This window comes from Podarcis erhardii (assembly GCF_964252035.2).
Source record: "Podarcis erhardii genome assembly, chromosome: Z".
NCBI lineage: Eukaryota > Metazoa > Chordata > Lepidosauria > Squamata > Lacertidae > Podarcis > Podarcis erhardii.
Genome location: NC_138504.1, coordinates 46752056 through 46770170, shown reverse-complemented (window position 1 = coordinate 46770170; position 18115 = coordinate 46752056). Strand labels below are relative to the sequence as shown.

At 43.3% G+C, this 18115-nt stretch overlaps 1 protein-coding gene across 5 annotated transcripts in view; it reads left to right on the top strand.

Moving 5' to 3' along the window:
* Window positions 1-18115, top strand: part of CDK5RAP2 (CDK5 regulatory subunit associated protein 2) — a 144891-nt gene that overhangs the window by 6692 nt on the left and 120084 nt on the right. For all 5 annotated transcript variants that reach the window (XM_081847424.1, XM_081847425.1, XM_081847422.1 and 2 more), the window contains exons 4-5: window positions 2812-2922; window positions 16698-16774. In XM_081847424.1, the coding sequence (XP_081703550.1) occupies window positions 2812-2922; window positions 16698-16774 (188 nt within the window). The remainder of the gene's footprint in view (window positions 1-2811; window positions 2923-16697; window positions 16775-18115) is intronic.

The window sequence follows — 18115 nt, the reverse complement described above, 5'->3', positions numbered from 1 at the left end:
AGCGGAGGGAGAGGAGCTTTATGGTAATTGCGGCGCTCTCTCCACTGGCCGCCTGGGTAGTGAGCCGAGCCGAGCAGGGAGTCTGGCGAGGGGGCGGGAAGAGACTTTCCCCCCTTTTTTCCACCTCGCCTGGTCAAAAAGGAGAGCGGAGTCTCCTCAGGGCGCCCTCAGGCAGGGCAGGGCAAGGCAAGCAGAGCGAGGAGGAGAGAGAGGGGAAGGGGGGGGGGAAGCAGCCAGGAAACGCCGTGGTGTGGAGGGGGAATCAATTAAGGAGAGAAAGCGAAAAGCCTTGGAGAAAGGGAAAAAAGGAAAGAAAAGAGGCAGCTCCGGGAGAGCGCGGGGGAAAGAGAAGCCTCGCTGCTGCTGCTTGGGAGAGTAAATTACTGTACTTGCCTTGCCCCGGGTTAGGGGGTGCAAATTACTTGCCTTGCCCCGGGTGCTGATAACCCACGCTACGCCGCTGCTTCTGGGGAGAGACTGATCAAGCCCAGGATCCTTTGGATCCTAAGCCAACCCTGGTGCTGTGGCAGCATTCAGGTTTGTGTGGTGATTTGTTTGCCCTTCTGCCCTCTTTAGGAGGCCTGCAAAAGTGGTGGAAGCTCTTTTGCTTTGTTAAGCTGCACTGAGCAGCTCCTGGGGTTTGGTTTGCACACCAAGCCCCATTTGAATTTGGTGTGTGTGTGTGTCTTAAGCAAGATTGCTTGTAGCTTCTATACCTACTCTAAGCCTTTCATTATACAGAAGCATGGACATCAATATTTTATTAGTAACATATTAGATTTCTCCATTTGGAAAGCATCTGGCAGACAGCAGGGATACGGGGCAATTGCCTTATTTGGATGTATGTTTGAAACTTGATCTTTTGAAAAAATTAAATATTTTTCTTTTCCCTCTAATGCAATTTTCTGACATTTTACCCTCCTTCATTGGGGGTTAAGGTTAAGTCTCAAGCAATGAAGGACACTGGGACAGCAGACTGTCCTAAGGGTACTGTGTTTGCCTTTTTTCTGCAAGCAGTTGATGTTTAAAATCTTCAGAGGAAGATATATTTACCTGTCCCCTGTCTCTCCCGTCCCATTGAGAATGGTCTGTTCTGGGCTAAAATGGTTCTGTCTGTTTCCTACCACAAACACTGTTCTGTGTGCCACTTTCCAATGATGGATCCATTAATGCAGTCAAATCACTGTCATCCATGCACATAAGTAGGCTTTTGGGAACACTGAAATTTGCATAGGTAGAAAAAGAAAACTCCAGGAACCCTGCAAGCATGCTTTGTGGTTGCCACAGAATGCTGACTACCTCTTGGGGAGAGCAGGCAGAAAACCAGAAGGGGAGGGGAAATGAAATGGTGCATGCTGTAAGAAGGCATGCCGGCTGGAATCCGGAATAGGAACGGTCCACACTGCAGTGTTTAGTCACAAGTCCAATTTGTTCTTTCTCAACAACATTTTAAAAGGAATATAAGATCTGTCGACTTAGTTGCTAACCATTATTTATGAGTATCACCAATCCCCTCTCCTACATCCCATTGGCATGACTTTGAGGAGAAGAAACAGAGTGCTCTCCCATTTGTGCAGGGTGAAAGGTAAGAAACAGCAGGAGTTTCTCCTGCTGTTTGGATGGGACTCTTGCTGTTGGTTTAAACAAAGCATTGAAAATGAGACCTGCAGCATGGGGATCTATGTGATGGCAGATGTCCAGAAGCTTGTGGGCATTCTACTCCAATGGGAACCCTTGAAAAACACCTCTTGCTCTCAAATTCAACACACAGGAAGCAGTATCAGCTTCTCTTTCATATGTGAGACGGCTTGGGCAATGTGCCCCAAAATTCTCAACTTTTTAGTTCTCTCACACATTTGTGTGAGAGTTTGCATTGTAGGCAGGGCTTTTTCAGGGGGAACTCACAGGAACTTAGTTCCAGCACCTCTCAGATGGGCACCATTATAAGAGAATGAGGGAGATGTTTATGGTAAGTTCCAGCACCTCTTTTTCTAGAAAAATAGCACTAATTGTAGGTGTTTCTGTTTGGGGCAAATAAATTTCTGTAGGAGCACAGTGTTGGTTGCAGGAAATTTCTTGTTTGAGAGGCGCATGTTACAATGAGTTGTGTGTGTGTGTGTGTGTGTGTGCGCGCGCGCGCATGAGCTAATGATGAATTAAGTTTTGTGCTCATAATGACACAGAATTCATTGATTAGTTTAATCTCCAAAGAAACCTCTCAAAGTTATTTTTGTGTAGCAGCTGAATTTGTGAGGTCCCCAAATCTTTTCAGTTACACTGTTTTTAATATGGTTGTGTGACATTGTTTCTGGTCCACCCTCTTTAGCAGGTGTGGGGACCGCAATCTCAGGGGCCAAATAAGGCCCACTAGGTCTCTCTCTCTGAGGCCCTTGGGACTCTTCCCAGGCCATGCCCCCATCTCAGCATGCTGCCTCTCCCCAGGCAACACTCATCAGTGGCGCTACCTGTTACTTGCCTGAATGCAAGACAGAGAAGTGTATGAGTGTCTATAGAAATTTGCCCGCAGAACAAAGGTAAAATTAATACTTGTTGCTCTGCCCACCACTAGTATGTTCCCTCAGGAGGCTGCCTAGGGGGCAATGTAGCCTATAGGCTGACTGTGTTTTTCACATCTGCTCTACAGGTAGTCTTGGAAAACACAGAACTTTCTCAACATTTTAAAAGTTTCCCCCTAGCACTGTTATATATTCCAGAATAAACTTGATGAGAGCATTTGTTTCCATCCTGTTCACATGATATTGCTGGATTGGTACAGTATGCATGTCACATGGTATTTCTCTTTTGTTATAGCAAATAATTGAGCTGCGAAAAGAGAATTTCAACCTGAAACTGCGCATATATTACCTGGAAGAGCGCATGCAGCAGAAATTTGATGGTCCCGATGAAGACATCTACCGAATTGTAGGTATTTTTAAATCTCTTATAACTTGCTTCTGCAAATGAGATATAATTTATTTATTCATTCATTAAAGCAGTTGTAGGCTTTCTGGTTGAATATGGTGATGAGTAAGACTGTCCTTGAACCCTGCAGTCTATTTTAATTTGTTTTAAACTTGGTTGGCTTAGCTGTTAAAAAAAAATCTGCAAAAAGAAATCAGGAAAAAGGAGTGATAAAATAACTAAATAGCTGTGGTGATTCAAAGGTTTAATTTGAAATCAGGTTGGGTTTACTTTGTTGGTGTATCTGGTAGTCTCTTTCTTACCTCATGGATGTTGGCTCATAATATGGATCGGTATTGTTTTATTGATGCTGTTGCTGTAGGTTTGTCATAGCCTTTCACTAGAGCAGTAAACTTATATCAAAGCATTTGTATCCTACCCTTCTGGTGCAAAAGCACTACCCAGGTTGGCTTACAAAAATTACAAATTTATATAAACAATATATAAAACAAAGGACTAAGGAGTGTGCTTCAGCAGTTAAAACCAACACATGAAAACTTCACATACAATCCTATCTTGCCAGAAGAAAACAAAATCTTGGCGAAAAACATCAAGGGAGGAGGGTGTTAATCACACTTCATGGAATGAAGTCTTCCATAATTTGGTTGCAGCCACTGATAAGGCCCTCAGTGTCTTGTTCCCCTCAATCATGGTTCTTGGTCAGCAGAGGAGTAGAGCATACAGGAAAGGCTTAAGTCCTCCTGGAGGAAGAGTCAGCACTGATTGACTAACAACAACAACAACAACAACAACAACACCACCACTACCCCAGCACTCTGGGTGGCTGGGTGATGCTGACCATCTGGAAGGGAAGGAAACCTTACTGTAATTGCCAGTCTTTGTTCTTAAACTTAATCAGTTCCGGAAGTCTGTTCCAAAACCAAAGCGTTTCAAAACCAAGGTGCGCTTTCCATAGAAAGTAATGCAATTGGATTAATCCGTTCCAGACTTTTAAGAACAAGCCCTAAAATAGCAATTTAAAATGAATTTTACTGTCTAACACAGGGGTCGGCAACGTGTGGCCCATGGGCTGGATGCGGCCCACAAAGACTGTTTTACCGGTCCCTGAGCTGCCCCCAAACCAAGCCACCCGCTTGGTGAGTCCTCTATGTGCGGCGCTAAACTGGCGCAGCGCGGGGACTCACCAAGTGGCTGAGCACGTGCGTCTGTGCACGTGCAGATACTGGAAATCGCTTTTGCGGATGCCTAGATGTCGGAAATCGTTTCTGCGCCGGCGCATTTTTTGGCATCTGGGCATGCGCACAAGTGATTTCCGGCGGTGCGGACATGCGCAGGCTTGATTTCTGGCATCATGCTGTGCTGGTCCGGCTCATGGACAATCTCCGTGGGAGTGATCTGGCCCATGGCTGGTAAGCCCTGCCGACCCCTGATCTAACGAGACCATTGAGCCATAAAATGAAAGCAATAATCAACGTACTGTACTCTAAAATAAAACAGTATCATAGATGATTTTTTTAAAAAAATTAAAATTCTTACCTGCACTGATGATAGTCATTGTTTGGATGGGAGGCTTTTATCCATTTTCTCAGTCACACAATCAGTCAGTAGCTGAACTGGGTTCCACACAGTCACAAAAACAAATTAACCGAAAAAGCCTCAAAAAACAAAAAACGCAAAATAAATAGCAAAAACAAAAGCACCAAATATAAGCTCCAAATATCACCTCAGAACACTGCAATTGGAAACGGAAGACTTGAATTGCAATGGGGGGACACAAATTAGCAGCGCAACAGTAAAAAATGGAAACAGAAGATTTCAATTGAAATGGGTGGACATAAATCAGCAGCGCAACAGTAAAAACGGAAGCTCAGGACTCAAAACAGAGCACGTTCAGCTTTTGAAGCAAAGTTTGCAAACTGGACCACTGACTTCTGGGTTTGCAGCGTTTGGGTTTCAAGTTGTTTGGGAACTAAGCTGTTCCAAAATTAAGGTACCACTGTAAGGATCTAGGGGTCTTGGTGGAACACAGTCCCACTTCTACTCTTTGATGGCCTGATTCAATAAAGCCATTCTCCATGGCCACTCATGTTGTGGCTGGATTACTTCAGCCCCTGTACAGCATGGCTGCAATCCTTGATACATTTACTTGGGGATTATTCCCCTCTGGATACAGCAGGATTTCTGAGTAAAGAGGTGCAGGACTGCACTCCGTGTGTTCTTTTATTTTTGCAAGCCAATTATTCTCATTCTAGTTCTGGATTTGCTTAAACATAAATTCCCGGGTGTTAGTATGCCTTTGTTATATTTCAGCTATGAGATGTACGGTAATAAGGGGTTTTGAATGACCTTTGTATGATGTGTAGGATTACTTCTTAAACGATGCTGTTTCAGTACTAAAATAAAACAATTTCATTACTAGGAGTTCTAATCAAAGAGCTTCCTTCCTACTTAATTTAAATTGCTTGTTCGGTCTGACACTTTTATCAGTAAAACAAAGGCTTTCAGAAATTACATTATAATCCTTGCACATCAAACTGCAGCAGAAAGATGATCCATGTTAATATAAACTGTCTACTTCTCTTGCTTGCATTTTCTTTTGCTTCTTTGTTCTGTAAGGCCATACAGAGAAATGATCAAATGAATGCTAGAGATAATATCCTATTTAACAAAAAATCCAGCTGCTGATTCCCTGTAGTGAGTGCCATTTTTGCAGCTGCTAATGCCTCGTTTAAAACTACTGTTCGTTTTGTGGATGTTTTGCCTGGCATAATTCAGATATCATATCAAACCTTGGTTTGTGCTAACCATAGATCAGAACCCAAATCATGGTTTGAGCTTGCAGACAAGGAATGGCCAATGCATAATTTCAAGCTGCTTGTCTGCTTTTATCTTCCATCCTCTCAGCCCCAGCATCCTAAACTAAATGTCCTAATGCAGCAGCCTATGTAGGTGGAGCATTACTTGTAACAATGGAGTACAAGTCATGTTTTTCAGAATGCATCTCAAACCATGGTTCTGATTCTGGTTTGCTGGTGAACTGTAAACATTTCTTTGTCACTATGGGCAGGCATCCAAGAAGAAGCTTCAATTTTAAAATTGATTTATTTGTGGCTTTTGCATGCCACCCCATAACATAGTTGTCTTGGCAGCTTACAACAAAAAAGTAATAAAAGGTGGTTTGTAACCAACTAAGCATATTAATGTTGAAACCTGTATCACCATAGCTCAGTGATCAAGGACTCACTTTGCATGCAGAAGGTCCCAGGTCCAATCACCAACATTCCTCAGCTGGGAGTCTCCTGCCTGAAACCCTGAAGAGCTGCTGCCAGTGAGTGTGGACCTATTGGTCTGACTTGGTATAAGGCAGCTTCCTGTGTTTCTAACTCTTTAATAAAATGAGAACAGAGAACACATGAGAAGGCAAGGCATACTCTCCAACTAGGTTCCTAAGCATATTTGCTTCGGAATACATGAGTTACCAGTTCTATGTTTAAAAATCTGGTCAAGCATTCTCTACATCAGGGGTCAGCAAACCTTTTCAGCAGGGGGCCGGTCCACTGTCCCTCAGACCTTGTGGGGCACTGGACTATATTTTTTTTTGGGGGGGGGGATGAATGAATTCCTATGCAGGCCCCACAAATAACCCACAGATGCATTTTAAAAGGATACATTCCATGCAAGAGCACCAGGTAGGCCAGGCTGTATTGTAGATGATAAAATTTAAAATTATTATTATTTTTTTACCTGCACTGATGATAGTCATTGTTTGGGTAGGGGGTCCTCTCCTGCATTATGGCCTGCTGGGCATCCTGCTGCCGGCACCTCTTCTGCACTTCGGGGGTGGCATGGGGGCCCTCCTGCCGGCAGCGGAGGCCAGATCACTGCCGCGCAGTCAGCGGGGAGAGCTCCTGCCTGCTCACCCCACCCTCTGTCTTTCCCCTCCCCCTGTAAATCTCTCGCCCCCTCCCCCGCCCTGGATGGTGCCTCCCCCCCCCCCCCAGCGGCACCTCTGCCTCCTCCATTTCCTCCTCCTGCACCTCCTGAAGGAGGACTTCATGCGAGAATGTGTGGCGGCTTCCCTCTTTTTGTCTTTTTTTCCAGGGAGCTCAGACAGTGGCCAGGCCAGGTTAACGACCCTCGCAGGCTTGATCTGGCCCATTGAGTGTAGTTTGCCGACCCTGCTCTACACGCTGGGCTTCACTTCTGCTTAGGTTTAGCATTTTTAACTGTTCTTAGCTACGATTTCTGTGTTAGTCCCATGATTTTGTATCCCTATGATGTTGTGTCCCTGTGATTTTTCCCTATTTCTACCTATGATTAATCAAAATATAATTTATCAGATACACACACACACACATGGTTTTTTAGTCCCACACAGCTCCCACCATCTTCTGAGTGGGAGGTACCATTTTTCAGCTCCTTTGGAGGTGGCCTCTTCTGCTGTCAGGCACCTTGGGAGAGCCTTTTCTTTCTCTAGCCTCTGCTTGTTTCCTTCTGGAGCAGGGAGCTCTTTAGCTACAAGTGCCTGTGGGTGTGGATGCTGGGCCAGATGGTGAGTGGGGAAGGCTCAGACTGTAGGTATATGCACTCTAGGGCAAGGGTAGGACCAGACCTGCCTCCTGCCCGCCAGCCTCTCTGTCCATGGGCGCATCGCGGGGCTTTAGCCGGAGCTTGGCGTGCTTGCTGGCCCCGCGCCTGGCTCCTGGCTTGGTTCTGCTTCTGGCATGCTCGGCGGTTGCGCTCGAGCAGGTGGAGTGTGAGCTGCGCGCTGCCTGCCCAGCGTTCTGCGTGTGCAGCCTGCCCACCGACCTGGCCTCAGAGAATGGGCCACAGCGCATGGTGCACGCCGCCTGGGAGCTCTGCGGGGACAGGCCGATGTAGCAGCTGCTGCTTGTCAACAATGCTGAGCGCCGAGATGTCTCCTGAGCACATGCAGAGTGCATTCCTCCTCCATGTCTGGAAGCAGCTATGGGACCAGCATGCAGGGTATTTATATTTTTCAAAATATAGTCTGCCACCCCCAAGGTCTGGGGGACAGTGGACTGGCCCCCTGTTGAAAAAGTTAACTGACCCCTTCTTTAAATGGTATCTTATGCCTGGGAAATATGAGGGGCACTCATTAAAGATTTCCCCTGAGGACTGAGGGGACTGAGACAAACGAAACTGGGCACAGTTATTAGTCCTTCTCTGCATAGCTACCAACAAGAGTCACACACTTCTCCCATTGCTTTATGCAGCTGTGGAGACCTCATCTGTAGAAGTTGGCAGGTTGCATCAGAAACCATGACTTGACCTCAGAAATCGGCATTTCATCGTCTGGAAAAAGCTTGCCCTTCAAAAATAACTTCATGGTTGGAAAGAGGTGGAAGTCAGAGTGCAAAGTTGGGAGAATAACAGGGGTGAGGAAGGATTTCATAGCCACAGGACCGTGCTTCTGTCTGAGCAACATGCGAGTTATGAATCAGGGCGTTAACCCTGCAGGAGGCAGACGCCTTTGGTCAGCATACCACACCTTTCAATTCTGATGGCTTTCAGCAATTTCTGCAGCAGTAGTATAGTATCCTTTGTCAGGAAATCCATCATCACTACTCCGCGCTGGTCCCAAAAGACCATGAGCATGACCTTGCTGGCTAACAGTTGGATACATGCTTTCATTGTTTGGATTGGGATTTAGTCTCTGGGTCATAATGATGGACCCATGTTTCATCCTGAGTAATTAGTCTGGCGAAGAAGTCATCATGGTTTTTGTGACACATGGCCAAAAGAGCCCGTGAGCATGTGACTCGTTCCTTCTTCTGGGAAGGCATCAGCAGCCAGTGAATCCACTGTGCAGACACCTTTCCCATGTGCAAATGGTCATGGATGATTTTTTTCTACAGAGCCCACACTGATCTTGACATCTGCAGCTAGTTGGCAAATGGTTATGCAGCGATCCTCCAAAATGGCAGCCTCTACTTGCTGGATGGTGTCTTCATCAATCACAGACTTTGGTTGCCTAGGAATGGGAACCGTTTTCCCCAAAGTCCAACCACACTTGAACTGATGATGCCAGTTCTTGACTACGTCATACGATGGGGTATCCTCCCCATAAGTCCCCTTTCATTTCATCTAATTCTCCCGTGGTGTGTGCCCTTTCAAGTACAGGAACCTGATGACCACTCTGCATTATCAGACAGTACTCCACGTTAGTACCTGTAGCAGAGAAACTGTTAGGAGTTCAGAGCTACAAATTACCACGTTGCCTATGGAGAGATGTATCATTATACATGTGCAATGTCATCCTCTTACGATAACTGGAAGTGGGTCAGGGGAAATCTTTAATGAGTGACCCTTGTATTAGAAAATAAGGTTCAAGGGGATAGATATATTTTGGAGATGTAATAGTAGTAATGTTGAAGACCTGCAGATAAGGCAGTAATGTCTGTGAATAAATGGATGAATGCTTGTAAGGCAACAGCTGTTGATATTGGCTGCCTTTGAACCTAATTTACTTAGTGGGATTCTTAAGCAACCAGAGGTGATAGTTTAGCTAAATACTGAAGATTGGTTTGAATAGATTTGGATTGCTCTCACTGGTTAAGCTCACGCAACTGCTGAGGCTCAGGGGAGCAAGATGGTTTTAAATTACAATTCTTTGCAATGTTGGAACATATTTGAACAGTGTTTGAATGTAAAGTATAATTAAATGAACTGTATCAATTCAAATCTTCAGTCTGAGTCTTCTCTGTATGTATACAAGGGAAGGGCTGTTGCTTTTTTGTGTTTCATATGGGCTCCCCACAGTCATCCCCACAATGACTAGGGTGCTGGACCAGATGGGCCTTTGGTCTTATCCAGTAGGGCTCTTCTGACATTTGTATATGTCCTTGGCTCTCCTCCCACTTTTCTTTATGAGAGTATTTTAGTATCCCCTTAGAATTTATGAGTTTGTTGAAATTGCCATATTAAGAAGAGCACTCCTTGACCAAGCCAAAGGTCTTTCCAGTCCTGGATCCTGTTTCCCACAGGGCCAACTGGATGCTACCAGGAAGTCTGCAAGAAGGCATGAACACAAGAGTTATTCCCCACAGTTGATATTCAGAGGTATACTGCATTTGTATATCTGTTGCCTAGTTTGAGACCACTGATGCTGGACTGTGCACTCAGAACAAACCCAGTGCTATTAAAGATTGTTATTGCCAAGACAAAGTCCTAGCCTGAACAGCAAGTCATTACTATTACTACCCTGCCTGCTGATGACAGCCTGCATAGACAAGAGTCCCTCTAGTACATGAGAACCTTTTTCTGCCTACCAAGATGATCAAATCAGGTTTTTTTTATATAAATATTTATTAAATTTTTTTTGGATACAAATGCACAAATAATAAACAACCTTACTTATATCATAACGTGGTTTCATCACTTCTTTAGACTTCCTCACGTCTCCCGCTCCCATTTACATCGTTAAAAGGTTTTTCCAAGCAAATTATCAACTTGTTTACGATCTTATATCCACTCATTTAAATATAATCTAGCAATTCTCCAAAAGGTTTATGTTTTCTTTAATCTCACTTATCATCAAATTCAAATCTAATTTAGTGGTGGCCAATTTTTTATAATCTAGCATCCTTCTTAACATTCAACCAAATTACAATGTTTTTGTAAATACGTCTTAAATTTCTTCCAGTCTTCCTCAATCCTCTCTTCTCCCAGGTCTCGGATTCTGCCAGTCATCTCGGCCAGTTGCATATAGTCCATCAGCTGCATCTGCCACTCTTCCAGTGTGGGTAGATCTTGAGTTTTCCAGTTCTTAGCGATGAGTATCCTTGCTGCCGTTGTTGCATACATAAAAAATGTTCGGTCCTTCTTTAGCACCTTCTGGCCGACAATAACCAGAAGGAAGGCCTCTGGTTTCTTAGTGAAGGTATACTTAAATACCTTTTTCAACTCATTATATATCATTTCCTAGAAGGCCTTCACTTTAGGGCATGTCCACCAGAGGTGAAAGAATGTTCCTTCATTTTCTTTACATTTCCAACATTTATTATCAGACGAATGGTATATTTTGGCAAGTTTAACTGGGGTCATGTACCATCTATATATCATTTTCATTACATTTTCCTTCAGAGCATTACATGCGGTGAAGTTCAGCCCAGTGGTCCACAACCTTTCCCAGTCCTCAAACATAATGTTATGCCCAATGTCCTGTGCCCACTTTATCATAGCCAATTTAACCATTTCGTCTTGTGTATTCCATTTTAACAGCAAGTTATACATTCTAGATAGTACCTTAGTCTTTGGTTCTAACAATTCTGTTTCCAACTTCGATTTCTCCACCTGGAACCCTAACTTTTTGTCATTTTTAAAGACTTCTTTAATCTGAGCGTAATGTAACCAGTCTCGCACTTTATCCTTCATTTTCTCCAAACTCTGCAATTTCCAATTGTCTCCCTCTTTTTCTAATATTTCCCAATATTTTGGCCATTTGGCCTCCATATTGGGTCTTTTTCGGGCCTTAGCTTCCAGAGGCGAAAGCCACCTCGGAGTCTTGTTTTCCAATAAGTCTTTGTATTTTGTCCAGACATTAAATACTGCTTTCCTAACAATATGGTTCTTAAAGGCCTTATTGATCTTAACCTTGTCGTACCATAGGTATGCATGCCAACCAAAAGCATTGTTAAAACCTTCCAAATCCAGTACGTCAGTGTCTTCGAGAAGTAGCCAGTCTTTTAGCCAGCAGAAAGCTGCGGCTTCATAGTACAGTGGTGCCTCGCAAGACGAAATTAATTCGTTCCGCAAGTTTTTTCTTCTTGCGAGTTTTTCGTCTTGCGAAGCACGGTTTCCCATAGGAATGCATTGAAAATCAATTAATGCGTTCCTAGGGAGACCGCCTTCAGACCAGGGACAGTCCGGGGACAGACTGTCCCAGGACCTCTTCTGAAGGCTGGCGGGGGGAGAAGGACTTTTCTCCCCACCGCCAGCCTTCAGAACAGCCTTCTGAAGGCTGGCGGTGGGAAGAAAAGCCCTGCTCCCACCGCCAGCCTTCAGAAGAATTCCTGCAGGGCTGCCTAGGCTGCGGATAGCAGCCTGCTGCCCGGCGCGAGGGGCGCTCTGCTTCAGAGCGCCCCTCGAGCGGGGCAGACATTCGCAGTTTAGGGAGCCTGCAGGACTTCCCCGCAGGGCTCTCCAAGCTGCAGATAGCAGCCTGCTGCCCCGCACGAAGGGCGCTCTTAAGCAGAGCGCCCCTCGCGCGGGGCAGACATTCGCAGCTTGGGGAGCCCTGCAAGACTTCCCCGGACCTGTCCTGAAGGCTTGCGGTGGGAGGAGGGCTTTCCTCCTCACCGCCAACATTCAGAATGCTGTTCTGAAGGTTGGCGTTGGGGAGGAAAAACCCTCCTCCCACCGCAAGCCCTGGGAACAGAGGAGAAGCGCTGCGCGCCTTCTCCTCTGTTCCCGGACCTCCCACCGCAAGCCTTCAGGACAGGTCCGGGAACAGAGGAGAAGGCGCGCTGCGCTTCCCCGCTGTCCCCGGAGATTTCCCTATGGGCTTTCGTCTTGCGAAGCAAGCCCATAGGGAAATTCGTCTTGCGAAGCCGCTAAAAAATCGGAAAACCCTTTCGTCTTGCGGGTTTTTCGTTTAGCGAGGCATTCGTCTTGCGGGGCACCACTGTACAACTTTAAGTCTGGCAGGGCAAAGCCCCCTCTTTCTTTCGCGTCAGTTAATATCTTAAACTTAATTCTGGGCTTTTTGCCCTGCCAGACAAATTTAGAAATATCTTTCTGCCACTTCCGGAAGCACTCCGTCTTGTTCACAATCTGTAATGTTTGAAACAAAAACAACATTTTTGGCAATACATTCATCTTAATAGCAGCAATTCAGCCTAACAGAGAAAGCTTCAATTTTGTCCAACTGTCCAAGTCTCTCTTAATTTCAGTCCAACATTTTTCATAATTATCCTTAAATAGACTCAGATTTTTTGCTGTTATATTCACCCCTAGGTATTTTACTTTTTTAAGCAGTTAGTTCTGTTTCCCTCTGAAACCGTTCTGACTCTGTATCTGTCAAATTTTTCCCCAGCACCTTGGTTTTCTGTTTATTTAATTTAAATCCTGCTACCCGACCAAAGTCTTGTATCAGTTGCAATACTCTTTTCGTACTAGATTCCGGCTCCTGCAGAGTCAAAACTAGGTCATCTGCAAAGGCTTTAAGTTTATATTGTTTCGCTCCGACCTGGATCCCTTCCACCAACCGGTCCCCTCTGATCATATTCAAGAGCACCTCCAGAACCGAAATAAATAGCAGAGGGGAAATCGGGCAGCCTTGTCGTGTTCCTTTTTCAATTTTAAACTCTTCCGTAACCACATTGTTAACTATCAATTTAGCCTTTTGTTCTGAATATATTGCATCAATCCCATTCTCAAAACCCCGTCCCACTCCCATTTCTTTTAGGTTTCCCTTCATAAATTTCCAAGAGATATTATCAAAGGCCTTCTCCGCATCTATAAAAATTAACACTGCTTTTGTATTTATGTCTGTTTGCAAAAGTTCCAAAATGTCAATAATGTTCCTTGTATTAGCAAACGTGTCTACCTGGGAGAAAGCCTGCTTGGTCTTTATGGATTACCTCGTTTAAAACTCTTTTAAATCTGCTTGCCAAGACGTCTGCAAATATTTTGTAATCCACATTTAAAAGGGAAATGGGACGATAGTTCTTGAGTTGTGTCTTTTCAGTTTCCAATTTTGGTATCAATGTGATGAAAGCTTCCTTCCACGATTCCGGCGCCCTCTTCCCCTCCATAATTTCGTTGCAGACCTCCATCATTGGTTGGATCAAGTAGTCTTTTAATGTCTTATAATACTTGGAGGTCAGGCCGTCTGGCCCTGGAGATTTGCCCAGTTGCATGTTCTGAATGGCTTGTTCAATCTCTTGTCGTGTTATTTTGTTATTCAGGATTAATCTGTTTTTTTGTGACAACTTTGTTAGTCCATTTCTTTCCAAAAATTGTTTAATCTCAACCTTGTCTTGTGGCCCCTGAGTATATAATTTTTTGAAATATCTCTGGAAGCACTTTCTGATTTCCATGGGGTTCTGAATGTTTCTTCCTTCAATTTCTAGATTTGTAACTGTATTTAATTTTTGTCTCTTCTTCAACTGCCACGCAAGCAGTTTCCCACATTTATTCGCCGATTCAAAAGTTTTTTGTTTCATTAATTTAATCTTCCACTCTATTTCCTGATTTATCAGTTTAGAATATTGTGCTTGGTAAAGTTTAATTTCTCTCAGAATCGGCTGTGACTTCGGGTTTGATCTTAACTTCTTCTCCAATTCTTTGATTTTCTGCAGGATCTTGTCTTTCCTTTCATTTTGTGTCCTTTTCTTTACAGCGTTCTGTTGTATCAAGAACCCCCTCATCACAGCTTTGCTTGCGTCCCAGATAGTTCTTTTTTCCACCGTAGTGTTCATATTTATCTCAAAATAATCTTTCAAAGCTTTTTGGGCCTTCTTAATAATCTCCTGATCTCTAAACAAGTTGTCATTCATCTTCCATCTAAAGGAACCGGTTGGCAGTAGTGTCATGTCCATCTTCAGTGCATTATGGTCGGAGCAGGTCTTTGGGCAGATTTCCACTTTTCTGACCTTGGGTGCCAGACCTCTAGTTATCCATATTTAGTCGATTCTTGTCCAAGTCAGCTGGGCTTCAGAGAAGAATGTTCCCTCTCTTCCCAGGGGGTTCTTGGTTCTCCAAATGTCAATCCAGTCCATATTGTCTGTCATTTCAAAAAAAGTCTTTGGTAGTCTGCCGTCTTTTGTAACATTTTGGCTTTGTGACTTATCCATGTTAGTCGATACGACCCCATTCATATCTCCCATCATAATGATATTGTTGTAGTCCAGATAATCCAGCATAATCTCATGCAACTTCTTGTAAAATTCCGATTTCCCGTCATTTGGTGCATAAATTCCTAGTATCAAAATCTTTTCTCCTTGATGTTGTATCTCAATTGCTAGAATTCTTCCATGTTCATCTTTAAATAAAAATTTAGGTGACAGGCTCTCTTTTGCATATATCACCACCCCTCGCTTCTTTACTCTGTCCGAAGATATAAATTCTTGACCAAGTCTTTTATTTATTAACACCTTTCTGTGGAGCCTAGTCACATGTGTTTCTTGTAAGCAAATAATGTCCAATTGTTCTTTTTTTAATATATGAAAAATTTTCCTCCTTTTTTCCGGGATGTTACAACCATTAATGTTCCAACTCAAAAGTTGCAGAGACATCCTGAATAAATCTGGTTATTTTTCTGGGGGTGGTACCTTATTCGCTGGATCTTCGGGATCCAAGGGTGCAGGTACCTCTGGTGTTTCAGGCCCTGGAAGTAGATCAATTCCTTTGTGAAGGTCCTCTCCGTATGAGTTCAGAAATTTATCTCTATCTTCCAATGTTCTGATTTTAATCTTCTTCCCTCTAAAGGTGAAAGATAATCCTTGGGGGAATTCCCACCTAAAGATGATTGAGTTGTTCCTTAACAATCTTGTCAGCTCCAAATAGTCAGATCTGAGGTCCAACAGTTGTTTAGGAATGTCCATGTAAATTTCAATTCTTTTGTCCGAAATGTCCAGTGACTTTCCGTAGTGTAGGCCCAGAATCTTGTCCCTTTCCTCCTTTGACCTCAATATTATCAAACAGTCTCTGGGCTTCTCTTTCTTTATAAGTCTTCCAAGCCTGAAAGCTGATACAATTTTAAAGTCCTTTTCCTCTAATTTCCAGTACTTGGAAAATTCTTTAGTCAAAAACTCAGCCAAGTTGCCTTCTTCCACTTCTGGCACTGACCTTATCCTTAAGTTACTCTCCCTATTCCGCAATTCTAACATAGAGAGATAGGTCTGATGTTCCCCTACTTGTTTGCAGAGTGGCCTTACCTCTTGTTCTAATTTCCCAAGTTTTTGGCTGGTATCCTCCTTTGTGTCCTGGTAGCTCTTCACAGGTTGTAGTCAAATTTCCAGCATCAGAGTACATTTACAGTAACTCTAGAAGAATTGGATGTAATTGTGTTAAATTTGCATTTAGTCATCTCTCCTAAACCAGGGATGGAGAATCTCAGACCTGGAGACTGAATGTGGCCCTCTAGACCTCTTTATCTGGCCTTTGAAAACACTCCAAACTATCTATTCTTCCCAGGCCATGCCACTCACCAACTCTGTTCAATTCTCCCCATGAGCGCTTTTGCCTGGTAAAAATGCGTAAAAACTAGTTTACTGTATAAAGGTTAAATATGCATTTTCTGCTCTGCCTGATTTTGTCTCTGGCTCCATGAAACACTGGCATCTGCCCCGTGGAACATTGTTTAGAATGTGGCCCTTGGGCTGAGAAAGGTTTCCCTGCCCTTGTTTTAAACAGATGAGTACAGTGGACCCTTGGGTTACGTTACCTTCGGGTAATGTAACTTTCGGGTTGCGAACGCGGCAAACCCGGAACTGTACACTTTGTGGTTTCGTCGTGTGCACATGCACAGAAGCGCTCTGTCACGCCATGCATGTGCGCAGAAGCAGTGCCTCTTCTTACGAAATTTTAAGGGTGCACCTGGACCCCTGGAACGAATTAAATTCATATCTGGAGGATCCACTGTTTTTGTTTTTGTTTGACTGTTTTGAGGTATAAAGTCATGTAAATGTTTCATTCCCCAGTCACTTAATGTAAATTGGATATTGTGGTGGGTGAGATGCTGGGAAGGTGAGACTCTCAAGTTTTCCTGAGCTGAGGTGGCTACTATTTTTCTTCTCTTGTTCTACTAGAACATTGAACTCAAAGTTGAATTGGAAAGCTTGAAACGAGAACTGCAGGAGCGAGAGCGATTGCTCATCAAGGCTTCGTAAGTGTCATCTTCATTTTTCATCCTTTGCTTGTAGCCCTCCTTTGAAGGTGTCATGCTCTTTTAGCAGTTGTTGCTTTCTCCCAGGTTTCTATTCAGAGATTACCCTGTGCAGTCTGCATTCCAGATGGAGTCTTTGATTAGCCTGCAGGGTTGCCATATGCCCTTTTTTCCAAGACACGCTATATTTTTCATGTCTGGTTGTCATATGTTCTCTTTTTCCCAGACAGGTTCTCATTTTCAGGATTAAAATTTCTGTCTGGGCGGATTTTTAAAATTTGGCAAAATGTCCATTTATTTTTTTTGTTTACAGTAACCCAAGAAAATTTTCCTAATGCATTAGACTGAGATCTAAGACACCTGGCTAAGCTGGTCTGCATCACAGAATCACAACAGAACAGCATCTTAAACCAGCTAAATATTGTATAAATCCCTTCTCTTGTGGCTGAACTAAAAGGTCAGCTAGACAATCATGGAGAAGGAGTCTGGGAGGGCAAGAGTTAACATCTGCCTGCCCTTAAGAAGAGTCCATATGTACATGTTAAACAGTTTAATAAATTGTTCTGTGCACGCTTATGTTCACAAAAATGTGAACATGAGGCCAAATACTTTCATGTGACAAGTGATGGAGCAATATTTTTTATTATTATTATTATTATTATTATTATTATTATTATTATTATTATTTTGTTGAAAGTTAAGAACATTGCTGCCAGCAATATATCACAGCTTCTATAGCCTACATATTGTAGGGGTATTTAAAATGAAAGTCATCAAAGCGATCTGTAGTTAAAAGTCTGCAAATGCGTCCTCTTTTTTTGCCCTTTAAAATATGGCAGCACTAGATTAGGGCTAGTATTTTTGGTTTTTGTACTGGGAAAGTCACTCTTATTAAAGAGGTACACTTTTTCTCTTTATGCAATGCCAGTTAAAACAGTTGAATCAAGTTTCTTGAAATAACATTGATATGCTGGCATATCTCTTTGCATGTAAGTAACTTGTGTGCCACATTCAAAAAATCTTCCTCTCTCGCCAATAGGATCTCTGTCCTTGAGCCAGCCTTTTCCTGAACAAATCACCATTGGTGACCAGGAATCCAGACAGACATATAAGAAATAAACCATCTGGTGGAGGGACAGATCTTTATTTCAGCTTTTGAATCCCCTGAATAATACCTGCTTTGCTTGTTTTTATATTGCTATTTTATCAGTTTTATGTTGTTGTTTTGTTTTAAATATTGTTTTGTTTTTATATTTTACACCACTTAGAGATTTAAAAAAATAAGCTGTTTATAAATACTTTAAAATAACCAAGTAAACTTCCTCCAAGAAGCCCAGGATC